We start from the raw sequence: 26,802 nt of genomic DNA on the forward strand, positions 1-26,802 counted from the left end.
GCGTGGCATGTGGTGCTAGGTATTGAACTGAAGTCCCTGCATGCTTGCCTAAGCTTGCCTAAGCAGGCACTTTAGACTGCTAAGCAATCTCACCAGCCCTAAAACATATACAAAATGAACCCCATCAGCCTATTTACCAATACCCTCTAATAAAAAAATTGTGTGTGAGGGGGAGAGAAACAGTCCTGTACTGCTGAACACAGTGAGGAATAAAAACACATGAAGATATGTTAAAAGATAAATGATACTAGAGACATATGCTGCTTATTACTGCAATGTGTAGGATGGGTACCCAGCTCAGCCTGAGATACATACTTCTGAGATAGATGGGTTTAGCTGCTTATCACACTTTGTCAGAATCTTTGACTCTGATGTCCTGTGGGACCATATATCTCTTAGACTGTCTCGCTAACGCAACTTTGTCTCATTAGAAATTACTCATTCCTGTGTGTTTCTAAAGGAACAAAGTTTTGAACTTTTTGCTTGCCTTCGCTCACCAAACAGGACTGATGCCTTTACTAGATGTTATGGTGGATAATGGACTACAGAAGTCCATGTACTTCCTCTTGCCTCAAAACTATATTTTCAGATGTCAGCACCAAGAATTATTGCAATTTCTAGTCATTATCCCCTTGTATCTACATTCATCCAGGACCCTGCAGGAGTCATATCACGAAGAACCAAAATTTGAGCTGGAAGGTCTTGCTGACTGCGTAATCCATTTCTTGGAAAATGGAAATGAGGATGACACCAGTGGTTTCCGCCTCAAGTTCAGAGTTGCTTTTTCATTTGGATGTTTAGTAGCATGGCTAAACCCATTCAAAACAAGTCTGTCTCCTGCATCCCACATCTCAACAAATGGGATTTCTCTTTACCTCTTTGACAGAAACCTTGGAATCATTCTTGACTTCTTTCATTCTCTTTTATAATATATGCAGTCCATCAGCAAGCTTTGTGTGCTCTGCCTTCAGAACAAATCTAGGATCTGTTCTTTTTGTTCTGTCTCTGCTATTACTATTTTTTTTTAATTTTTATTTATTTGTGTGTGTGTGTGTGTGTGTGTGTGTGTGTGGCCAGCTCAGCCCACCAGGGGGCGGGACAGGCTGGCATGTGGTGCTGGGGGATTGAACCGTGGTCCCTGTGCTTTGCTAAGCTTGTTCTAAGTAGGCGCTTTAGACCACTGAGCCATCTCACCAGCCCCTCTGCTATTACTATTGATGAAGGCACCATCATATCTCATCTGAATTACTGAGTAGTCTTCTGAGTTTTGCTATTTGCCTTTGTGTCATTTTCAGTTTTTTTTATGTACACAGAGATGGAGTCAATCTTTGAAAACCTAAATCAGATCATAACTCTCTTCTGCTTAAAACCTTACAGTTGTTATCACAGCTAGAGTAAATTCCAAAGTGATTAACCATTGTAACAACCAACATGATCAAGCCATGGTTACTTCCTTGCCTTAATCTCCTGTGGCTTAACCCCTTACTCCTTTCTGGTACTGGTCAGTCTTTCTTATTCCATGATAGGCAGAGCACATACCTACTTCAGGTCCTTCGCACTTGCTGGTTGTTCACTTGCCTGGATACCATTTGGGTCATGCCTACATGTCTGGTGAAATGTCACTGAACAGCAAAACCTCTTTCCTAAGTAGTCTATAAAAGAGAATATGATATCCATCAGTATACTGTTCTCTTACCCTTGTTGTTAGCTTGGATAACCACTCAAGGTTATTTTACATAGTTATTACTGTTACTGTCTGCATTGAAAAATCAATTCCTTCAGAGCTGGAACTGGGTTTTGTTTATTGCTGTATCTCCAGTGCCTTGAACAGCTCCTAGCCCAATGAAAGTTTGCTTAACTAATGAATGATATTAATATTTATTTTTGGTATTAGTAACTTTCACTAATCTATTTTTATTTCATTTTATTTATTTTTTCTTTTTTTGTGTTTAGTATAGCGTCTACAGGGTCTCACTACACAGATTGGACTTGTAGTGATCCTCCTGTTTTCAGCCTCCCAAGCTCTGGGGTTACAGGCTCATGCCACCACACCCAGTCTCAATCAATGTCTCAGCGCACCTTGGGGGCAGGGCCTGCACGCCTGGGATCAAACTTCAGGTCCTTGCGTCTGCCTAAGCAGGTGCTCTAATCCACTGAGCTATCTGGCCAGCCCCTAATCTATATTTATGAATATACATTCATATTTACTTACATTTTCCTAAGAAACAATGGAAGGACAAACTCAAAATTGTTAAATCTTACCTATAGCAGAAAGGAGAAGGAAAAAAAAGGGAAGGAGAGGTAAGGGTTGAATGGCAAATGATCAAAAATAGACTTCTTATAGTTTTGGCTTTCCAGTATTAAAAAACAAAATTAAGGGTTGGACATATAGTTCAGTGGTACAGTGTTTACCAGCATGTGTAAAACTCTGGGTTCGACCCCTAGTACCACACCTATATAAACTCACAAAATATATGTATGAATATGAAATATATATAAATAAATTTATACATATAGCTTCTGCCTCCCCAGAATCATTGAATCACAATCTCTGGATGCAGGGCTCAGGAATTGGCTTTTTTTCTTTCTTACCTGGGGGGTCGAACTCAGTGTCTTCACACTGAGCTACAGCTCCCAGCTGTTTTGTTTTCTTTGCTTTTTTCTTCTCTTTTCTTACTTCTGTGGTATGGGGATGGAGTACAGGGCCTCGTGCATGTGAGGCAAATGCTCTACTACTAGCTATATTATGAGCTTTTATTTTTTGTTTTGAGACAGGGTCTTGCTAAGCTGCCCAGGCAGGGCTTGAACTTGTGATCATCCTACTTCAGCCTCCTAAGTTCTATACAGGAGTTTGCATTTCTGATAAGTCTAGATGATTCTGATACAGCTAGTCAGGGGAATGTACTTTGATAAACCCTGTTCAAGAAGGAAGGTGACCACTACTTAGTCACTGCTGAGTTCCCTATTGTATCCAGCACGGGACCAGCTGTGGGACTGTCTGTTACGTGAAGTTGGGCTACACTGCATTGTTGGAGGGAGCTTCATTAGGGTAATTATGAGCAAGAGCGTCCAGCTTTGTTTTCCAGGAAGGACCCAGGTCAGCCATGTGGCCCATCATTAGGCCATTATGAGTTCTCTAGGGATGACTGGCTAATTTATGTGTGCACAACCTATTTGTGTAACATGTCCCACTTTCATGTGTGCAGCATTTGGTCTCAGAAGGCTGCCGAGCCCATTCTGTGCCTGCCTTACAGGCTTGGTCTCAGAGTTGGGTCTTCTGCCACCTGAGCTTGACCTCTGTAAGCAAAACAGCCGGCTTCAGAATTTCTTGCCATTAGCATAGCCTGGTGGCCCACTACCTGTCATGATAGTTTGGAAGGAGGAATGAGCATGTGGGTGCTGTCTTCACTATTTTAAAAAAGGTGTTTAAATATTTTGCATGAATGATAAATTATTTTTCCTCAACATATATAAAAGTTAAAAATGTTTTTAATTTCAGTAAATGTAATCTGATTTTCTTTTATGACCATTTAAGCAGATATTATTTGTTTGAGTCTCACTGTGTGGTTCAGAATGAACTTGCTATGAGGCCTGGAACTCCCTTCCTGCCTCAGCCTCCCAAGTGCTAGAATTACGGACATGCACCACCACACCCAGCTGCTTAGCTATTTCTGGAATATAAACATTCCTTAGTTTTCCAAGTCATCTACTATCAAAGGCAACTCATTTTCTTGACCAGCTGATTAAGGCCCAGCTAAAGAAACAGAGTTTTTAGTAAAACCTGCAATGTTGACCTTTCTCTTGGCACTTTTACCTTGCAGAAGAATGGCTTCTTGTTGGAACCAAACAAGGACATCTTCTTCTCTATAGGATTCGGAAAGATGTTGGTAAGTGACAAACTTTCCAGACCCAATAAAGAAATGGGAAGAAATGGCTTATTACATATTCAGTTAAAAAAAAAAAAAAAAAGTCTAGATGACTAGTGTACAGAGATGAAATCAGTGATTCCTGGATCATGAAAGACCGATTAGGGGTCGGAGGGAGCACAGTTGGAAATGGGAAGAAATGTGAGGCTCTTCAGGGTTTTACTTGGTCTCACTTCCTAAACTGTATTCCTCACTCCCATATGGAAGGTAGGGTTAAATGTTTCTCTCCTTTTGCTTCCTATAGATTCACTACTAGTAATAAAAAAAATTTACCGTCTGGGCATAAGAGTCCTGTGTAAAATGTGTATGTTGTAGGAGGGAGAAAATTTGGGAACTATTGGTTTCAGAAGATCTTATGAATTTATCATGGTTAGACTGTGAAAAGAGGACCTGGCTTTGTGTCCAGTTTTACTTCTCCCTGTCTCATGACTGTAGGCAAGTCCTTTCCAGTGTCAGGTTTCTGTTCTGTAAGCTGTCTTGTCTATTTCTCCAGGCTGTTGGGGGAAGATAAAATAATAGGCAGAAAGGGCTTTGAAACTAATGTCTGATCATATGTGACTTTTTCAATAATAATGTAGAATAATAACTAAAATATTTGAATTTTTTTTCTGCTGAAGAATATCCTTTAGCTGAGTGTAGGGGTACATGGTTGTAATCTTAGCACTGTTGGGAGGCTGAGGCAGAAGGATTGCAAGTTTGAAGCCAGCCTCAAATATAGCAAGACCCAATCTTCTTCTTTTGTGAGGCAAGGCCTCACTATTCAAGGCTGGCCTTGGACTGACTGTGTAGCCTAGGCTGACTTGGCAGCAGTCCTTCTGCCTCAGACTCTCAAGTGCTAGGATTACTAACATGCCTGGCACAAGACCCAGTCTTTAAAAAAAAGGAAAAAGAGAAAAAGCATCTTTTGTTGGCATAAAAGTATCTTACTCCCTCTTCCTAATTGTGTGCTGCTTTATGAAAAATTGATGTGTGAATGTTATGCTTACACCCACAATCCATAGAAATCTATTGTTAATGCCAAGCATGTCAAAACAAATTGCAATTATCCAGCTGTATTAGACCAGCAAAAACAGTTGTTTAATAGGTATGACATAAGATATGATATATGTATACATATATATATACATGTACGTATATATACATGTATCATCTTATGTCATACCTTTCAACATGAGATATATTTCCATAGTAACTAAGTTAAGGTAAGAGTGGAAATAGAGGACCGAAACAAAGGTTACATAACACAGGGAAGAAAGAGCATCTTCCTGGGGCAGGAGGAGAGAGGAAGGCAGGCTGGCCAGAGAAAGAGAAATCAGAGAACAAAGTAAATCAGACTTGTTGAAGGTTCACATAGTAAATATTATGGGCTTTGTGACTCATAAGAGGCCTATTGTGATTGTTTTGCTCTGCCATTTTAGCCTAAGCTAAACCATAAACCATTTGTACATGAGAAGCATGGCTGTGTTCCAATAAAACTTTATTTATAAAAACACAGAGGGCTAAGTTTGTCCCATGGGCAGTACTTTGCAGCTGCTTATTTTTAATTTTTATTTCTCAGAACCAGATTACTTGCTGAGGTGGGGGATCTTTTTTGAGACAGGATGTCACCTCACTATGCAGTTCTCACTTTGTAGCCCAGGCTGGTCTTGAACTTGCAACAAGTCTCCTGACCCAGCCTCCCAAGTACTGGGATTACAGGTGTGCACCACCATGCCCAGCTGATTATTTGAATTTTGTAACATACACCTGGTCAGTACTTTTTAAATTAAGCTAGGGGGTCTGGGGGTGTAGTGTTTATTCTCAGCTCACAAGGTTTATTCTCAGCTCAGGAAAAAAAAAGGGTGTTTAGATTTTATTTAGCATTTTTTTCCTGTCTTGTTTTGTTTTACTGTGTATTGAGCTTTGATACAAATAATGAGAACTGAAAGCTAAACTATGATTCCTTCTTGGCCTTTGGCTAAGATCAAATTTAGAAAACTAGACTATAAAAGTAAACCTTTCAAAGCAGCGTACACTCAAACTGATGATTTAATGTTCATTTGACTTTAAGTCCTGGTCTGAAGAATGACCATTTCCTGCCTGTGCAGATCGCCATGTGGCCTTTGACAAGTTTCTCCATCTTCTTGGGCCTCCATTTTTCCATAGGTAACTTGAAGAGCACTGCTAACCTCCCCATGGCACTTAAAGAAACCCAAGTATAATTTGAAACTTTGAGAAGCTTCCCCTCACCCTCTATCTATAGAATTTCTAGTCATACTCAGACCTACCTCTGGGCTGGGTGGGGCAAAAATAGACCTAGGCCTCTGAATTAGTCTTGAGACAGTTTGGTGTCTAGGTTTGAGAGCTCAAAGCACCCTGACATCTAAACCAACGAATTCCTGGCAGCTGCCCTAGTCCTAGATCCCAGGGACAGAGTGATCATGTGACGCCACCTCCAGAGCTAGCCCACTTGGTGATCTATGCTTACTGCTGCTTTCAGGTGATGCTACACTGCTGGCACTGTTGCAAAAAAGGGAAAGAAGGTTATAAACATAAAAACACGAGAATTCAGCTTTGTTGATAACAGTGACAGTATTCAGTCTCAGAAGTCAGCATGACATCAAATAAAATACTAATTATCTTAGTTAACAGCAGCTATCCCTAATCAACAACAGATACCATACCAGGTTTTGGGTTTGAAAAATTGCGTACTTTTTTCTGTAGCCTCCCATGACCCCCAAGAAATAGGTTCCTGGTTCCTATCTGAGGGGTCTGGTAGGTTAAGCACTTAGGAAGCAGCCATTGCGAGATGAGCCTGGACATAAACCTGGCCCTCACCCAGGGCCACAGCTCACTATGCTCCTCCAACTTGCGGAAGGAAGCGACAGCCAAGCCTGCTTCCCACAGCCGAGCTGGTTTCCCACAGCTTGCCACACTGGCAGGAAGCTGGTGGAGACCATAAAACTGCCACGTAAGCCAGTCCTCCTTCTGTGAGTCCTTCAGCAGAAGAGATAGACAGGCCCTACAGCTGGGAACATGGTATTCTGCCACCACATTTTATAAGAAAAAATTCTGCTTGAGGAAACGATGGGTTCTCACAGCTGTTACAGTACACTGAGCTCCATGGGGACAGCACCGGGGCAAGTGAGAGCTGGACAGGCACTGGGTGACTCTACCTCGTTGAGGAAAGCAAGTAAACATGGGCAGAGGAGATCCTAAGAAGCTGAGAGGCCATATACCAATGATTTCTCAGTATTTTTCTTGCCTTATTATTTCAAAATATATTAAATAATGAATTTAAATCAAAATTCCTGTTAAAACAAACTTGTACATTAAAAAAAAAAAAAAAAAAAACTGAGAAGCAAGATGTCATCCTGTGTATTCTTTGTGCAAACTTGCCGAGAGGAACACAAGAAGAAGCACCCAGATGCTTCCATTAACTTCTCAGAGTTTTCTAAGAAGTGCTCAGAGAGGTGGAAGACCATGTCTGCTAAAGAAAAAGGAAAATTTGAAGACATGGCAAAAGCAGTCACTCCACTACCACCCCACCAAAACCACACATAAATTTGCAACAGGGAAAAAAAGAACTAAAATTTCCAAGGCCCTGCTTTTTTTCTTAAAAGTACTTTAAAAAGGAAAATTTATTTGTATTTTTTATTCACATTTTATATTTTTGTACATATTGTTAGGAGTCAGCCAGTTTTGATGATCCGCGGATGACCAAACCAGCCTTCGGAGCGTCCTTTGTCCTACTTCCAACTTTACTTTACTTGTGGTGTGACCATGTTCATTATAATCTCAAAGGAGAAAAAAAAAACCTTGTAAATAAAAAGCAAAAACAACAACAACAAAAAACAATCTTATTCTGAGCATTCCAGTAACTTTTTTTTTTGTATGTACTTAACTGTACTATAAGTAGTTGGTTTGTAGGAGATGGTTAAAAAGGCCAAAGATAAAAGATTTCTTTTTTTCCTTTTTTTGTCTATGAAGTTGCTGTTGATTTATTTATTTTTTTGGCCTGTGTGATGTATGTGTGAAACAACGTTGTCCAACAATAAACTGGAATTTTATTTTGCTGAGTTGTTTTAACAACAACAACAAAAAAAGCGGACAAGGCTCATTATGAAAGAGAAATGAAAACTTACATTCCTCCTAAAGGAGAAACAAAAAAGAAGTTCGAGGATCCCAATGCACCCAAGAGGCCTCCTTTGGCCTTCTTCATGTTCTGTTCTGAGTATCACCCAAAAATCAAAGGAGAACATCCTGGCCTCTCCATTGGTGATGTCGCAAAGAAACTTGGAGAAATGTGGAATACTACTGCAGCAGATGACAAGCAGCCACTGCTGAGCTGAAGGAGAAGTATGGAAAGGGCATTGCCACCTGTTGGGCTAAAGGAAAACCTGATGCAGCAAAAAGGAGTCATCAAGGCTGAAAAAAGCAACAAGAAGGAAGAGGAGGAAGATGAGGAAGATGAGGATGAAGAGCAAGAAAAAGAGGAGGAGGAGGAGGATGAATAAGTTGGTTCTAGTGCAGTTATTTTTTCTTGTCTAAAGCATTTAACCACCCTGTGCACAACTCACTCGTTCTGAAGAACAAAAAAATTGAAATGTAAGGCTGTGTAAGATTTGTTTTTAAACTGTACAGTGTCTTTTTTTTTTTTTTTTGTATAGTTAACACACTACCGAACGTATCTTTAGATAGCCCTGTCCTGGTGGTATTTTCACTAGCCACTAACCTTGCCTGGTACAGTATGGGGGTTGTAAATTGGCATGGAAATTTAAAGCAAGTTCTTTCTTGGTGGTGCACAGCACAAATTAGTTATGTATGGGGATGGTAGTTTTTCATCTTCAATTGTCTCTATTACAGCTTATATGAAATAATTATTGTTCTGTTAACTGAATACCACTCTGTAATTGAAACAAAAAAGTTGCAACTGTTTTGTTGACATTTTGAATGTTTCTAAGTAAATATAATTTTTTTATTAAAAAAAAGGAAATGATGTATAGCTATAAAGGGCCTTATTGCATTCAGCAATTCTTTGTGTAAGCAGAATTCTGTAGGTCAGAGATTCTCAAACTTTTTGGTATCAGGGCCCTTAATAATCTTAAAAATTACTGAAGACCCCAAAAAACTTTCATGTGGACTAACTACAAATTCTTATCACATGAGAAGTTAGGAAAACATTTAAAGTCTATTAATTCATCATTATATTTAAAATGTATACTTACTAACTCAACTCAAAGTAACAGTAATAAGTCCACTACATGTTAGCATAAACAATATAGTTTCATGAAAGATTTTTTTTCCAAAAAATAATTATTATTTTACACTTATTTTTATTTTATTTATTTATTTATTTTGTATTTTAGGGAAGGGTCTACAGGGTGTTCAGGGTCTCACTACTAGATTGGACTGGTAGTGATTCTCCTTTTTATAGCCTCCCAAAAGCTGGGATTATAGGCACGCATCACCAATCCCATTCTCAATTGCTGTCTCAGCGTGCCCCGGGGGGATGGGGCTGGCACAGCAGGCCCAGGGATCGAATCCCTGGCCCCTGTGCCTGCTTGCAGGCACTTTAATCTGCTGAGCTATTTGGCCGGCCCTCAAACCTAAACTTTTGTAAATGCTACACAAGCACTGTACAACGGAGCTACATTCCTGCAGTTAATATGTTTCGATGTGTAGCTTTAGTTGAAATATTTGACAAAAATTTGTCCTCACTAGGTGTATAGTTTAAAAGGCAGAACTATTTTAACAGATTTTTTTTTTTTAGATAATTATGGATCTTCTTTGATACCATACAAAACTTTAGCACATAGTTTATTGTAGAATCAATCTCAAGCCCATGAAGAAACTTTTTATATTCTGCTTAGAGCTGGATTTCTTTGCTTGGGCTCTTATATTTGACTTCTTACATTGTTTCTTGTGACACCCTTGGCCAGCGTACTTGCTATGTAGAGGGAGATCTTCAGACTTAGCCTCAGTAAACTTTTGTGATCTTTTTTTTCTGCTGATGCTGAAAACTTTTGTCCTAAATACTTGGCATTGAAAGGAACTACTGTGCTTAGTAAAGACTGCTGGCAAATCTCCTGACTTTAGTCTTGAGGATTTTTGAAGGTTTGTGTACGAAGAGAACAGTATAAGCATTATTTTTGTTGTGGTTGCCTTTATCGGTATCCTTGTATTTAGAGATTTGCATATGTACTTCTTTTTCATAGGTTGCAACAGATTTGAAGTAACTCTAGAGAAATCCAATAAGAATTTCTCCAAAAAGATTCAGCAGGTAAGGAGTGATGATGGGTGCTACAAGTATATTTGACGTATGTGACACCCTGCTGGATTAATTTACCTCTTTGTTACTATAATGAAATGCCTGATACAGGCTGCCTTATAAAGAAAAGAGATTTGTTTAGCTCACATTCTGGAAGTTCAAGGGCGTGGCATCAGCACCTGCCCTGCTCTGACAAGGCTTCCTTGCAGGAGCACAGAGAAGAGGGAGAGATCATATTTCCAAGCATGCAGCCAGAGAACGTTCTTTGTAACAAGCCTCTCCTGTGTCTAATATAAGAGTCCCATGAGAACTGCGATAGTCCCTTCTGAGTCCACTTCCAGTGATCTAAGCACCCCCCCTCACCCCATCTCTTAATATTACCACCCTGGAGACCAAGGTTCCAACACCTGATATAATCAAATCATCCCCAAGCCAGGATGCCAGGCAAGCTAGAACTCTGATGTTATTTATTAACGCTGTGAATCCTCTTCTCTCTGCCCTTCCATTCATGCAGTATTCTCTGCCCATATATCATGCACCTAAATCCTCTTTCATACTAGAAATTGTGGTTACACATTAAAATGAGTCACACTCCTATGACTGGTTAGGCTCTTTAGTCCCTTTTTAGCACTGTTGTTAAATGAACATTTGTTAAATCTTGCCTAGAATGTTTAATTTTGTTTAATTTGCTATTTTCTAGATCCATGTGGTTTCCCAGTTTAAGATTCTGGTCAGCTTGTTAGGTAAGAAAAGGGGTTGCATTTGTGTTTTGGGAGCTAAAAGACAAAAATTGACTTAACTAGTCATTTTGTGGTTAATCTGGTAGTGATTACCTTTATAATGAATTGGTATATTCCAAACCAGAAATAGCCCGTGGCTAAGAAAGATAGGATCTGCCATAAACAAACTGTGTTCTGCAAGGATTCTCATTGCATCCATTTAGCCATAAATTAAGTACTGTCTTGATTGAGATGTGCGTTGTTCGAAGTCTAAAGTAGACATTGGTAATAACAAGTTTAGTGAGGCATTGTTTCTATCTTTCATACTTGTATTTAGAATATGAGGACTGAGGGCTGGGGAAATAGCTCGACAGTCTAAGCATCTGTCTGGCAAGTGCAGGGACCCAAGTTCAGTCCCTGGTACCACATGCTGTGCTGGCCCCAGAGCCCCGGGCACTCAGTGCCAGCCACTGAAATTGGGTGTGGTGGCGCATGCCTGTGATCTCAGTACTGGGGAGGCTGAGACGGGAGGATCACTATGAGTGAGATCCTGTACCAAATAACTAAATAAGATATTTTTTAAAAATTAAGAAAATAGAATATGAGGACTGAAGTAGCAAAGTAATAGTAATACAAAGTAGTGAATACAAGTAGAACTTTATAAAATGTACTATGGGGCCAGGTATGATGGTGCTTTCCTTTTTTTTTTTTTTTTTTTTTTTAAGAAGGCATACTTTTTTGTTAATTGAATGGAGTTCAGACGTGTGCTTTCCTTTTTTTTTTTTTTTTGTCCTGGGAATCAAGCTCAGGACCTTGAACTTGCCATGCAGGAGCTATGCTATTGAGCCATATCCTTGGCCTGGGTGGTGCTTTCTGAGAGGGTGAGGCAGAAGACTAGAAGTGAGGCCAGTCTCTGTGATTTAAACTTAGCAAAACCCTGACCTGGTAATGTGAGAGACTGCATTGTTTAGTGGATTATCAGGATATCTACAGAAAGAGAGATAGGCAGCACATTGCAATCAGAAGGAACAATTTGTGCAAGGCCTTACAGCATGGACACATGGCACATGGTTCATTGTGGCCAGGCTGAGGACTTAATAGAGTGACAAGCTATGAGGTGAGAGGCAGGTGGAATCAGACTGCTCAGGGTATGTAAGAAGCCATGGTTTCATGGGAGGCAGCCTGTAAGGCCTTTTCTTGACAAGCAAAACTTATCTCACACTCTGCTTAGGACCCAAATAGTAGTCATTGTCCACTTAGTTCCTAAGGCTAAGGATGTACATTTAAGGCAACAGCTCTCCTGGCTGAAACTAGATAGGCCGGGGTGGAGTCTGCTGTCCCTCTGATCCGCAGTTTCCTTCCTGAGGTCTCAGTTACCTGTGGTCAGCTGTGAGTTTGAAAGAAGGGCAGCCAGGACAGTACAGGAAGGTATTTTGAGAGACAAATACTGCATTCACCCATTCTTTTTGTTATAGTATAATTTTTAATTTTATTACTAGTTACTGTTTTTCATTTCTTCATCTAATTTATAATTTTATTGCAGGTATATATAGGAAAACCATAGTATATGTGTAGGGTTCATTATTATCCCAACTCAGGCATCTGCTGGGGGCTTTGGAACTAAGTAGTCTCAGAGGGGACTGCTGTACTTATATTGCTAGCTTGGCTTGGGTGAAATCCTTGCCATGGGTTCATGCAAAATCCACAGACTTCCTTTTCCTATGTAAATAAATGGTGTTGAAAACTATTTGTTGTATAATTACTTTATCACAAATTTTCAGGCTTGGGAAGGGCAAGGTATAAAGTGCTTTGGACATGAGAGGGCTCTTCTACTCAAGTCAGCCCAAACTTTTAAGGACCAAAATAGCCAAGTTGAGAAGACCAGGTGACTTCTGAAATGTATGAGCTGGTAGCATCCCAGAATAAATCCTTGTTTGTTAAACTGAAGCTATGTCTTCATGCAGTGTCTGCCGTTTGGTGGTTGCTGGTGTCACATGATTACCTTTTTCATCTCAAAAGCGGCTGTACTAGAGAAGGGTGGTCACTTCTAGTGACATCTTGCTTCCTTCCAAACAGAAAACAACATTTATGTCCATGATCTGTTAACATTTCAACAAATCACCACAGTATCAAAGGCAAAGGGAGCATCGCTCTTCACCTGTGACCTCCATGTGAGTACACTGAGAAGGAATGTGACCTCATGCTGTGTCAGTACAGTGTTCCCTGCCTTCACACCATTCTGTGGGGAAATGGTATTGGTGACCCAGGCCATGGGACTTGGAAGAGAATATTGGAGTGGGGATTGTCATGGAGAGATTTCCCGTATAGTACATGCTGTGAAGTTGAGATGATTGCATTCCTTGTGTGTCCTAATTAGAAAGCTAGATGTCTGGGGGCTGGGGAGATAGCTCAGTAGAATAAGTGCTTGCCTGGCAAGCGCAAGGGCCTGAGTTCAGTCCCCAGTTCCGCCAAAAAAAAAAAAGAAAGAAAAGGAAAAAAAAATAGAAAGCTAGATGTCTGGATGTGATAATTACTCATTCAACTCTCATAGAAGCCCGCCATACACTGTTAGTGAGAAAGCGAAAATATGACAGTATCATGAACATAACTATCATGTTAAATTGACTTGTGTTAAACAGATCACTGAGGGGGGGAGTTTTTGTTGTTCAAAAATGACATCTCTGGGGCTGGTGAGATAGTTCAGCAGTTAAAGTGCCTGCCTGGCAAACACAAGGACCTGGGTTTGATCCCTGGTACTGTATGCCCTGCTGGCCCTGGAACCCTGGGCATGTTGAGCTAGCCACTGAAACCAAGCATGGTGGCACGTGCCTGTAATCCCAGCACTGGGGAGGCTGAAACAGGAGGATCACTACGAGTCTGAACTGCGTAGGGAGACCCTGTACCAAAAAAAAAAAAAAAAAAAAGACATCTTGATTTTGCTAATCCATGTTCCTTACATTCTTCAAAATCTGCCTCACATCACCAACCGTGATCTCTTCAACATGTATGCTCCACCCTACTATTGCGTTATCTTTTTTTTAAATTAATTTTGTTGGCATCTTTTAGATATACATATACCATTCATCCTAGGGAATTTGTACCTGTACTTGATACATCTTAAATCTTTTTTTTCTTATTCCTCTCCACTCCCTTGATACTGCATTATTTTATACTTAGGTTTTTCTTTTCCCAACTCCTTTAAAGGGATAAAGCTGAGTGTGGTGGCACATGCCTGCAATCCCAGCACTTGAGAGGCTTGAGGCAGGAGGATTGCCATGAGTTTGAGACCAACCTGGGCTACATTAATGGGTTCAAGGCCAGCTTGCACTATATAGTGAGACCCTATCTCAACCTTTCCCCAAAATTAAATAAAATAAAGAGGCAATAGTGGGCCCAGGATCCGTGGCATATGCTGATCCTTGCTCACTCATGATAGTCATAATCAAGAGACATTTAAGACCAAAGGAGGAAGCGTTCATGTAGGCGAAGGCCTACCCTGGGGCTTTGCTCTGTGTTGTCCATGTCCCTGTGCTGCTGGACTCTTTGGCTGGTGCGACTTGGGGATGAAGCACTCTTGGGTTTCTGGGGACACCTAGGAGGACAGTGGGTTCTCTCCAGCTTTGCTGGCATGATGGCTTGATGCTACAGGGGACTTTAAGCTTAGTTGCTGTTTGAAGGTAGAAAATCTCTGATGTAGTTGTCACCAACTTACAGAGTTGTCTTCTGCGCACTCATTTGCTGTGGATCTCTCTTCCCAGCACACGGAGACTGGTGAGGAGGTGTTGCGGATGTGTGTGGCAGTAAAAAAGAAGCTACAGCTCTATTTCTGGAAGGACAGGGAATTTCATGAATTGCAGGTGAAGTCCACTATTAATGGGTCTCTGGGCTGGGTGGGGGGTGCTGGTGTGGACAGCCTATAGTTTGAAAGAATTCCTGTTTGGTTGAAGTGGAGCTTAGCATTCCAGCTTACACTCTTCCCCACCCTAATACTCGGTATAAAGTAGCTGAGAGCTTGTTCATGTCCACCGGTGATATAATTCTGTAGCTTTTGTAGAGACTAGTTTATTTCAAAGTGGGCTTTATCTTCTCCAAATGCACTTTGCCCCATCACTGGGTGACTTCTTTTTTTATTAGGCATAGTTTCCTGGCAGTGTGCTAGGAAAATTGTGTCCAGATGGGGTGAGGATTATTTTGCAGGGTAGAAGTGAAATAACAGTTCATAAATTGTATTCTTTTTTTTCTCTCGTCGTTTTCTATTTTAATGTCTTTTCACCTGAATTTGTGTTCTCTTTTCAGGGGGACTTCAGTGTATCAGATATGCCCAAGTCTATGGCCTGGTGTGAAAATTCTATCTGTGTAGGTTTCAAGAGAGACTATTACCTAATAAGGGTAAGAATTATGATTGTGTAAATCTCATGATTGTATCTTGGGAAAGATGATTATGAACTAAAGTCAGAAGATGAACTTAATTAGAGCTTTTGGTGTATCAAGGTTTTTTGTCTGTTTGTTTATTTTTTATGTTGTTAGCATTTTTCACAAGTAAGATGTCTGAGTAATTTAAGCCAAGCAGTGTTACCTGTCAGTTCTCTACCTAGTGATTTTTCACAGCATACATGTAATTATTAGGACTGCTCAGTAGGGCTGCTAACATTTGCCCCGCTATCCTCATTCATTTAAGTTTTTTTAGGACTTTGAATCTCCTGCCTCCCCACATCTCACAGTATATTGGTTTTAAAACTTATTTTTGAGCTGAGCATGGCTGCACTTGTATGTAATTCCAGCACGTGGGAAGGATCACTATGAGACTGAGGCCGACCTACCTACATAGAAAGGCCCTATCTCAAATTTTATTCGCTGTTTTCTTTATTTCAAAAGCTACATATGTGGGGCTGGGGATATAGCTGAGCAGCACTGATTCTGAATTCAGTTCCTGATACAGGGGTATGGGGAAGCAAAGCTACATTATGTGTATTATTTTAAAAAATAACAAAATCTCGATAAGGAAATAAAGGAAGTACATATCATCTGGAATTCCCCATTCAGACAAAAAATTGTTACCTGATGCAGAGTTTGCAAACAAAAACAAATTTTTTGGGAACCAAATTGTTTGCAAACAAAAGTACTTGTGAGTCAAAGTATTGCCATAGTCACTGAGTGTGGGAATGCACCTCAGTGATAAAGTATTTGCCTGGCATGCACAAGGCCCTGGATTCAGTTATCCAACACTGCACCAAAAAAAAAAAAAAGGAAAAAGAGAAGTTCATTAAGGTTTTGGTATATGGGCTTCTGTCCTCTTTATGAAGAAGTCATGTATATTCATCAGTTTTTTTTTGCTGGGACAAAGAAGTTGACATACACAATTTACAAAAGGAAAATTTTTTGGCTGCTCAACGTGCAGCAGTCAGGAAGCTGAAAGAGAGAGGCGGACCAGGGACAAGAATACTGTACACCCTTCTGGGCCACACCCACAGTCACCACCTCTTCCAACACATTCTACCTCCTAACAACACATTTAGCTCTGAACTCATCAGTAGGAGAATCATAGAAGGATGTGTTTTGAGCTCTTGTGGTCCATTCACTTTCAGAAAACACTGCTTCTGAACACATGAGACCTTAGGTGGATGTTTTAAATCTAGGCCAGCTTTATGTTGTACATATTGTTTTATAACTTGCTTTTTTTCTCTTAATCTAAAATGATAAAGATCCACATTTTTGGGTCATCCAGATAGCTCAGCAGATTAAAGTGCCTGTTTAATAGTTACATTCTCTTAATGAATAGAGGGAATTGTTCTAATGGTGTTTGTAAATAGGATATCATGTCTGCATCTTGTGCAGCAATTAACCACTAGGAAGAATGTATGCAATGTATTAATTATTGAAATTGTCCTACCAATTTGGCTTGAAACTGTCTCATTGCTATTTGTTTCTCAATAAAATTATGGGGGAAAAAAGGGTCTGTTTAGGCAGATGCAGGGACCCCCAGCCTGCTGTGCTATTCACTGGTTGCGCTCCCAGGGTGCACTGAGATAGCGATTGAGACTGGGTGTGAGTTCAATCCCTGGTTCCACCAAAAAAAAAAAAAAAGAGAGAGAGATAGAGAGAGACTGGGCGTGGTGATGCATGCCTGTAATCCCAGTGCTCGGGACACTGAAAACAAGAGAATCGCCAGAGTCCGAGCTACGTAGTGTGATCCTGTGCACCCTGTACTAAATACAGAAAAAAAATTATTTATTAACATACAGTCAAATTCATTCTTTTTGGCATACAACTCTGGGTTTTAACCAGTACCTAGACTTGCATAACCAGTATCACAATCAAAATACAAAAAACAACAACAAAAAAAACCCCTCAAAACCATCCCATCATCCCCCAGCCTCCTTCATACTGCTCCTTTGAAGTCAGCCCCAGTGTTTGTGCAGCGCCTAGTATTTTGGTGACTACTGCTCTGTTCTTTGTCTTCTGTGATTTCATTTTTTCTGGAATATCATGTAAATGGAATTATACATTATTTAGCCTTTTGAATCTGGCTGATTTCACTTAGCATAATACATTTAACATTCACTTGTGTTATGCATGACAATAGCTTTTTTTTTCCTACATTTTATTTTAGTTGACAATAGCTTTTTTAAAAGTGGCTGAATAGGGGGCTGGCAAGATGGCTCAGTGGTCTAAAGCACCTACTTGGAACAAGCTTGGCAAAGCACAGGGACCACAGTTCTATCCACCAGCGCCACATACCAGCCAGCCCCGCCCCCTGGTGGGCTGAGCTGGCCACACACACACACACACACACACACACACACACACACAAAATAAATAAATAAATGTTAAAAAAAAAAGTGGCTGAATAGTATTCTCTTTTATGAACATAACACAAGTTATCCATTCATCAGATGCAGATAAAGTTGTTTCTAATCTTTGGCAATTACAGTGAAGCTGCTATAAACATTTGCATTCAGATGCTTGTAAGAAAATAAATTTACAGGGCCTGCCAGACAGCTCAGCGGATTAAAGCGCCTGCTTAGGTAGAGTGCAGTGGCTATGCTGCCCCCCATTCCCCGGGGTATGCTGAGACAGATTGAGACTGGGTGTGGTGGTGTGTACCTGTAATCCCAGCTTTTAGGAGGCCGAAAACAGGAGAATCACTATGAGTCCGATCTATGTAGTGAGACCCTGTAGACCCTGTGCCAAATACATAAAAGAAAAAAAGAGAGAGAAAAAAAGAACTTACATTTCCCTTGAGTAAATGCCTCGAAGTGGGTTGCTGGGTCATATGGTAAGTTTATGTTTAATTTTACAAGAGACCAGCAAAGTATCTGTGCCTCCACCAGTAGTGTATGGCAGCTCAGGTGCCCCCCACCCCCCATCTGGTCTCATCCATTGCCAGGTAGACACTTTTCTCTATATTAGAGCACGAGTTTTACACTATTATAAAAGTTGTCAGAACAAACAGTGTGATATTTATGTTAAACAAGGAATGTTACTGCATTTTTGTCTGGACATTTCCATACTGTTCCTGCCTCTGGCTCAGGAAAGCCAAGTGACTCCCTCTGTGTCTTCCTGTAGGTGGATGGAAAGGGGTCTATCAAAGAGCTCTTTCCAACTGGAAAACAGCTGGAGCCCTTAGTTGCACCTCTGGCAGATGGAAAAGTGGCCGTGGGCCAAGACGACCTCACTGTGGTGCTCAATGAAGAGGGGATCTGCACCCAGAAGTGTGCCTTGAACTGGACAGACATCCCAGTGGCCATGGGTGAGGCCAGCAGTCACTGCCTTTGCCGCTTTGGGTTGGGGCTATGTTCTTCCTATGGCAGGTTGCTTTACATTATTTTTACTCTTGGTTCCCTTCACAGAAGTAGGTGATATTTCAGAGCCTTTTAAAACAGGACATTCTGGGCCAGGAGATAGCTCAGTAGAATAAGCGTGCTTGCCTGGCAAGTGCAAGGACCTGAGTTCTATCCCTGGTTCTGCAAATAAAAAAATAAATAGATAAATACATACATACATACATACATACATACATACATGGCATTCTGAGCCAGGGAGGTAGCTCAGCAGCATAAGCATCTGCCTGGCAAGCACAGGGTCCTTAGTTTAATCCCTGGTACCAAAGAAACCAGGACAGTCTGGTTTTTGCATGAAGCTAAGTTTTGCTTGAGGGGAAAAATACAAATAGAAATGTACATTTCAAGAATTGCTTGTCTACCGCTAATCTTACTTCTTAGCTTTTTTTCTTCTATCTTTTTAATGGTTTTATCGTGTCCCCTGCCACGTAGTCTACACTTGAAAATTAGTGGAAATCCCTCATTTATTCCTATAATATATGTATCTCCATATTGAAGGGCTTTTAATGTCATGGTTATTGTTGCCGCTGTTTTTGTAGCTTAGACACACAGACTACAGTTAGCTGACCATCTCTGACTTGGATGTCAGGTATTTCTGCTGCTGCCTGACTCAGGTATCTGCCTCTGAACAGGCATTGCCCTGAAGCATCTGCCCACCTCTCTTTTCTTTCCATTTTTTGGGGGGTGGAGGTTTGAAATGGGGTCTCGCTGTCTCAAGCCTTTAAGGCTCAGGTTGGCCTAAAAGTTGTGGTGATCCTCCTGCCTCAGCCTCCCAAGTGCCTGGATTCCAGCCATGCCCAGCTTTGAGCATCTGCTCACTTTTGCAGCAGTTCCTTGGTAGCCAGAAACATGAGCACTACTGACTACTTCCTCCTGTGGAGTGCGGCACGCAGACGTGCCTTGGGTCTTGAAGGACTCTAGTTGGAGCAAAAGGGATTATGTCTCAGATAAAGAGACAACGCCTGGCTTGAGGTGTTTATTTGGATGCCTTAAGCTTCAGCATTTCTCAGAGAGGGAAGTTCACTGTTTACCTAGGAAGTTTCACTGCACTGACAAGACTGGAGGTAGGACTTTGGAATCTGGCCTGAAGAAAAGTTTCCTTGCATTCTAGGCAGAAAGAATAGTTAGAGAAGTGAGTGAAAGTGCAAAAGTTGCCTTGATTTGTGGGAGGCCGCTGCCAGGACTGAGCTGCTGAAACAGTGGTATCTAGGATGGAGGAATAGGGTGGGGGCAGGTGCTAGAGGTCCGAGAAGGGCCCGAGAGGCCAGTGGGTTCCTGTCTTGATAAAAATATGGTGGTCTAGTGGTGGTTAGAGACCCATAGAGCACAATGAAGGTAAACAAGCAGGATGGTATTTTAGAAGGCCCAGGATTGTGTATAGTAACAACTTTGGGAGCTGAGAGCTTCCAGGAGGCTTCCGTATGCCCTAGGGAGCCTTGGCTTCTCTTCAGGTGAGGCAGTTTGGCAGATGAGATGAAGACCCATGAAACAGTTTCTGATTCTCTAGCATGGCAGTTCCTACTTGAAAACCTTTGCTGGTGTCCCAGGGCCTTTCTTCCACAGCACTTCACAAAAGACATATCTATGCCTTAATTCCAGGCCTGTGTCCTGTGACCCTTTCTCTGCAGTCCTCTGGGCCGCAGGTGGGATGAGTCACTTCTCTGGCATTCTTGGCCCCTGTCTCTGAGATAGTGCTGTGCTGGCACGTCACACTGGCTATCGAGAGTGTTGCCTTCTCTGGCTCCTTACGTGTATAAGTGGGCCAGGTTTTAAAAGGATGAAGAGATTTTACATACTTATACAAGTTAACACTGAAAATTATACTAACTTTTCAAAATGAGGCCAACATAAAAAGAGAAAAAAATCAATATGAAATGACATGCCTTAAATTTTCTTTTAGTTTTTGGTAAGATGAAAAATATCAGCATAATAATAGCAAGAGCAGTAAAAATAATGGGAATATGAAGACCCCCCAAATAACTAATTTCTTAGTTTTGTTTTAGCATTGAGATCTTATACTATTATTCAAAGTATAAATTACAAAGGTAATAGGAATAAAATTAACAGAAAATAGATAATTTAGAAATAAAAATTCATAGCAAGTGAGACACACTGAGAAACTATAAGGAGTGTTTTTGTTGTTAGTGGTGGTGGGGTTTTTTTGTTTTTGTTTTATTTGGACAAGGTCTTGCTGTGTAGTACAGACTGACTTTCTTTTTTTTTTTTTCTTGTGGTACCAGGGATCAGACCTTGTGCTTGTCAGGCAGGCGCTTATGCCACTGAGCTGTATCCCTGACCCCAGACTGACTTTCAACTCACTACGTAGGCCAAGATGGCCTCAAACTTACCGCAGTCCTTCTGCCTCAGCCTCCCAAGTGCTGGGATTGCAGGTGTACGCTACCATGCCTGACAGAATACAGTATATTTTTGCAGGTTAAATTTCTGTGTAATTATGCCACCTAATGGTTTGCTTCTTAATAACTTTTCACATTAAAACTTTTTAATATGGTGAAAACATAACAAAATTGATCATCCTAATCCTTTTTAAGTGCAACAGTGTTAAATATATTTTTTATATTGTTGTACGACTAATTCTTTGAAACTTTCCATCTTGGATAACAGCACTTCTTAAACCTAAGCTGTTCCTGACAGCCACTATCCTGCTTTCCAAATCTGTGGCTTCGACTCTTCTAGATCCCTTTTGTAAGTGGCATTAATCCGTATCTGTTTCTTTCTGTGACTTGGCCTATCTCACTTAGCATCATGTCCTCAAGGCTTGTCTAGGTTGTGTCACCTGACAGAATTGTCTGTCACACAAAGCTTCTCATCACAACTGTAGCTTAGTCCCTTCTATCTTGCACAGAACACCAGCCCCCCTACATCATCGCAGTGTTGCCTCGATATGTGGAAATCCGAACGTTTGAGCCACGGCTGCTGGTCCAGAGCATTGAATTGCAGAGGCCACGTTTCATCACCTCAGGGGGGTAAGGAATTTCCTTCTTCACTGTGGCTGCCGTGTAGTCACCAAGGTTAAAATCACCCATGTCATCATCTTTCACTGATGATCTGATTTCTGCCTTCAGATCAAACATTATCTATGTGGCCAGCAATCATTTTGTTTGGAGACTCATTCCTGTCCCCATGGCAACTCAGATCCAACAGCTTCTCCAGGATAAACAGTTTGAATTGGCTCTGCAGCTCGCAGTAAGTCTTGTTCCTGAGATTTGGGGGTGAGTCACCTTTCCAGAAGGGCTGAATGTGATATAGATATTTTGGACTAGTAGAATGAGCACAGAGCTGAAAGGAAGTTCAATGCTATAGTAATAGTATCCTATAAAATGAATGGGGGAATAAAATAGTAGCTGTTTTTGTTTTAAAAAATTAAAGACTGGACACATTCGAAATACAATAGCAGTCACAAATGTAATGTTACAGCCTAGTTGAATGTAACAATGGGCCATTCTGATTTCTTTCAAAGGTAAAGTCTGTGTTGAGATGAGTAACCTCTGTGAGGTATTCTTTTTTTTTTCCTTTCCCATAACTTTATTGACAGACATATAGCAGTGAGACAGTTCCACATCAAATTGGTATGACATTTTCAATAATCTGTTAGGTATTCTGAAACCACCTCAATCTGTTGTATTCAACCAGGTTGCAATCTGACATTTATGATTGGTACTATGTTAGTCAGCTTGTCACTATAATAAATATCAAATACAACTTACTTGAAAAAAGGTTTATTTACCTGAGTTTTGAAGGCTCAAAGTCCATATGGCATAGTGCAGTCAGTATCCATGTGAATACTGCCCCTTGGCTCTGCCACACCCTGGCATGCACAGCAGTTGGGGCCAAGCAGAGTTATACCTCCACGGGGCAGGGAGGACAGGAAGGGCTGGAGCTGCTCCTTTTATATCAGCCTCTTCTCATGAACTTCTCAGGAATTCTATGTGATCCATCCTGTGTCTGCAGTCACCTGTAGGTTCTCCACCAGGCCTATCTCTTAAAGGTCCACCCCATCCCTCAGCACTGATGTACTGGGGAACTGGTTTCCAACACTTGGCCCCCTGGAGGGTGGGGCCAGGCAACACCACAGCAGTTACTCTCCTTCATGTTTGTGTGTCATGGTGCTCACGGCAAAGCAGTGCTTGTGTCCTTGTTCCAGTGGCGCTCCCGTGGCCAGCAACCATTTTGGAGTTGACCATTAGGGTCTAGGTCTTATTCTTAAAAACATTGTCAATGGGGGCCTGCCCCTTAGCTCAGTTCTTTGGGGCCGGGGAGATGGCTCAGTGGAATAAGCGCTTCCCTGGCAAGCACAAGGGCCTGAGTTCAATCCCCGGTTCTGCAAAAAAAAACAACAACAACAAAAACATCGTCAGTGATGACTGTTATAATCTGTAGAAGATGCATTTGATTTCCGGAAACAACAGAAGTTATTCTCAGCCTAAACTAGACAGTGAATTTAAAGAAATTTGGATGAAGATAATAAAAGTTAACTTCTAAGCTTGGGTGGTGATGTGTACCTGTAATCCCAGCACTAGGCAGACTGAGGCAGGAGGATCACAAGTTCAAAGGCAGCCTGGGCTAGGTGTGGGAATAAGCACAGTGATACACTGACAGTGGTTCGACTCAGGTAGCCATAGGGAAGGGAGGAAGGGAACTGAGAGGTGAAGAACAAATTAGATTTGGTAAAGATTGACTAAAAGTGCTATAAGGGGGAAAGGTAATCAAAAGAATCAAGGCTGTTAATCGCCTCATTTATTGAGCTTTTGCTATAAGTAAGGCCTTTCTCTACTCTAGATCTCACCAGATGACTTCATTTCTTGAGCATAGCATGTTCTCTGTTCAGGGTCTTGCACATGCCTGCCCCCTTTCCCATAAGCACATCTCCTCTTCCCTCCCTTCCATCCTCTGCCCAGTGCACGTGGCTAACTGCAGGTCACCCCTGCTGCCCCAGGCCTGGTTCCTGCTCAGACTGCTTCTGCCATCGTGCTTACCCTGTCTCGTTTAGGATTTTTGTTTTAAAACTAATTTTAGGACTTTACTTGGACTTGACCAGTTTTTCCATCACTGTCCTTTTTTCTTTGCCAGAATCAAATCTGGGAATTGTGTTGTATTTAATTGTCACATATGCTTTGTGTCCTCAGGCCTGTGACAGTGTCTTTCTCCTCATTTTGCGTGATCTTGAAAGTCTTCAGGAGTACTGCTTAGGCTATTTGCAAAAAACTTGGTGTATCTTAGTTGTGTGGCTACTTGTGGTTAGACCATATCCCTGGGGGCAAATACATGTTGGGGCTGTGCGGGATTGAGCTCCTGTGGTTTCTAAGATACTGTGCCACCCAGAACATGCTGAATATGTGTTTATTGGGTCAGTAAGCACTTAACCTGTTCTGCTCTCTTGTCAGGAAATGAAAGATGATTCTGACAGTGAAAAGCAGCAACAAATCCATCACATCAAGAACTTGTATGCCTTCAACCTCTTCTGCCAGAAGCGCTTTGATGAGTCCATGCAGGTCTTTGCTAAGCTTGGCACAGGTAATCGCAGGTGTGGCTTTGGATGGGAGCTTATGAATTCTACAGACCAGGCAGGTTGGGGAGCAGTGACAGCAGACTTCTGAGAATGGAGAGATCTAACTCTCCTCATTTGTGATCCTCATGCCTAGCAAGATTTTACAGTGACTATAATGGTTACCTATCTATAGTCGTAATCTGATCTTATCCATAAACATACTTGGAATTTTCAGAACTTGTATGTACTTGATCAGGTAGTATCTATGGAATGCTGTCCTAGACAGAAGGCCCTGGATTAAATAGTAGGTTACATTCTAGAGCCAACATAAGACAACACTACATAGTCCTTCCTTAGCATCCTAAGATGTCTCTTGACACCTGGATGTGAGCAGGTGCATTGGCAACAGCCGGCCTGAGCTCAGCTGGCATCTGGACCTCTTTGTGCATTTGAGTTCCCTTTTTCAAAAGGTGGACAGTGCTGGTGTTGCCCGCACAGTGCTGCTGTGTAGATGAAATGGAGTCCATTGATACCTCTGCATGTTCCAGTTTTGCTAAATGTGAATGAATCTGTATGTGCTTGGTTTTTTCTTCTGAATCATATTGTAGTCTTACCCTTCCTCTTCCCCTTTGCTTTGCCTTTTCTTCCACTGTCCCTCAACCCTGGCTGTTAATGCCCTGTGATAACTGCTGTATCTGTTCAGTTTTTTTGTTTTTGGGGGGTTTTTTTTTTGTTTGTTTTTTTTTTGTTTGTGAATAAGGAAGCCAATTCTGAATACTCTAAGAAGAATCTGATCAGTAAAGCAGGGTATATTGGAATGTCAAGGGGTTGGCAGTTGGAGGTACCATACAGTTGCTAGGAGGCCAGGCTTGCAAACAGCTCTGGTGGTGCTCCTGGCAGGAAGCAGGAAGCAGGATAGCAATCACTATGTAGCCAGGCCAGGCTGGGCAGTCTTGGCCAGGCATAGCCACCCTTTAGTGGCTTCCACCTCCCCTGTTACTGTGTCCTCAATAAAAATTGCCCCCACCAGTTTGTTAACTATTTAATGCATGTAACAAATCACCCTGAAACTTAGTGGCTCAAAGGAGCAGGCATCTGTTATCTCTTTATATTATTGAGGAGAAATTTGGGAGGGCTCTGCTCTTGCTCGCTTATTCTCCTGGTTGATTATTGGAGCTGGAGACCTCTGTCTTTGTCCAAATGGGTCTCTCCAAAGAGCCACTTGAGTGTCCTTCTGGTAGCAGCTGGCATTTCCAAAGAGAAGCCTCAGGCCTTTTGTGACTATCTGTTCTGCTGCATTCTGTTCACTTACAAGGTTCCTTCCAGGATTTAATAGAAATCCCTCTCTGACTCATACCTAGGATACTCTTTGTTATGGTTTGCCTTAGTTACTTTTCTCTCCTTGCTGGAACAAATACCCAACTCCCAAAATTAAGGAAGGAAAGGTTTATTTAGCTCACAGTTAGTAGAGTTTTTAGTCCATATTCAGCTGGCTGAAAGGCAGAGCAGCACATGGCAGAGGGCAACCTTTCATGGTGGCAGAAAACAGCAAAGGGCAAAGTGAGGGACAGCAGCTGTGGCTTCTAGCAAGCTTCTCTTCCCTCCTCACATTGTAATGCAGATTACCCACCAGGGCATGAATAGCACTCATACCCATATTCCCAGCATTGGATCATGAATTAATCACAAGCTTTAGAACCATGCCCCAATGATTGCATGAGTCTTTGGGGGGACAACTACACACAAACCATAACATGGCTTATATCTAGATGTCCCCCCAAAGCCTCATATATACAGAGGTGGGGCTTTTTGAACTGCCTGGACTTAGGGCATATAATACTGGGATTAAGAGTATATGGTACTTAATTAGTCTGCTGTTGGTTTAGCCTAGTTTTGGGTGTGGACAGTGGGAAGGCCCATCCTGGGTGTGGGTGGCAGCACCCATAAGGCTCATAGCGTGGATGGCGTAAAAGGGAAAGGGAAGCTAACTGCTTTGCTGCTTGCTGCTTTGTGCCTGCCTTGCCATGAACCGTTTCTCCTCCTCAATGCTCCTCTATCGTGTTGCCCTGCCATGGATCCAGCTGACTGCTGATTGAATCTCTGCAAATTGTGAGCCAAAATAAACTCTCAGCTTTAACTTGTGGGTGTTGAGTATTTTGTCTCAGCAATGAACACAATAACTAAGACCCTTTTTTTAAAGGTACTGCAGTATAGAAGCTTTGTGTATATGACTACAGTGCCTTGTATGTGGCCATGAGAAGTACCAGGGCTTATGGGAAAATATAAGGCTAGAGGGACCATATGAAGACTGTAGCCTATGTGACTTTGTAAGCAGAGCACATATAAAAGTAGTAACAATCCCATGACATTTAAATCCCCACGGGCATTTAAACCCCACTTGGTCCTTTGTGGTCTTAAACTCTGGAGCTGTGCTTGTTCCTTTTAGATGCTAATCTCTGAAGATATTTGAGACCTCTAGAAACCAGTTTCATTGAAAACAAAACAAGACTCGCTGGTGAGATGGCTCAGTGGTCTAAAGCACCTACTTAGAACAAGCTTA

The 26,802-nt window shown here is 41.5% G+C and overlaps 1 protein-coding gene across 2 annotated transcripts in view; it reads left to right on the forward strand.

Moving 5' to 3' along the window:
- Nucleotides 1–26,802, forward strand: part of Vps39 (VPS39, HOPS complex subunit) — a 42,771-nt gene that overhangs the window by 1,930 nt on the left and 14,039 nt on the right. For both annotated transcript variants that reach the window (XM_004623377.2, XM_023711213.1), the window contains exons 2-11: nt 3,822–3,887; nt 10,124–10,188; nt 10,877–10,919; nt 12,972–13,066; nt 14,654–14,752; nt 15,192–15,284; nt 18,462–18,645; nt 21,600–21,720; nt 21,820–21,940; nt 24,139–24,268. In XM_004623377.2, the coding sequence (XP_004623434.1) occupies nt 3,822–3,887; nt 10,124–10,188; nt 10,877–10,919; nt 12,972–13,066; nt 14,654–14,752; nt 15,192–15,284; nt 18,462–18,645; nt 21,600–21,720; nt 21,820–21,940; nt 24,139–24,268 (1,017 nt within the window). The remainder of the gene's footprint in view (nt 1–3,821; nt 3,888–10,123; nt 10,189–10,876; nt 10,920–12,971; nt 13,067–14,653; nt 14,753–15,191; nt 15,285–18,461; nt 18,646–21,599; nt 21,721–21,819; nt 21,941–24,138; nt 24,269–26,802) is intronic.

Source organism: Octodon degus, unplaced genomic scaffold (assembly GCF_000260255.1).
Source record: "Octodon degus isolate 3935 unplaced genomic scaffold, OctDeg1.0 scaffold00002, whole genome shotgun sequence".
Classification (NCBI taxonomy): domain Eukaryota; kingdom Metazoa; phylum Chordata; class Mammalia; order Rodentia; family Octodontidae; genus Octodon; species Octodon degus.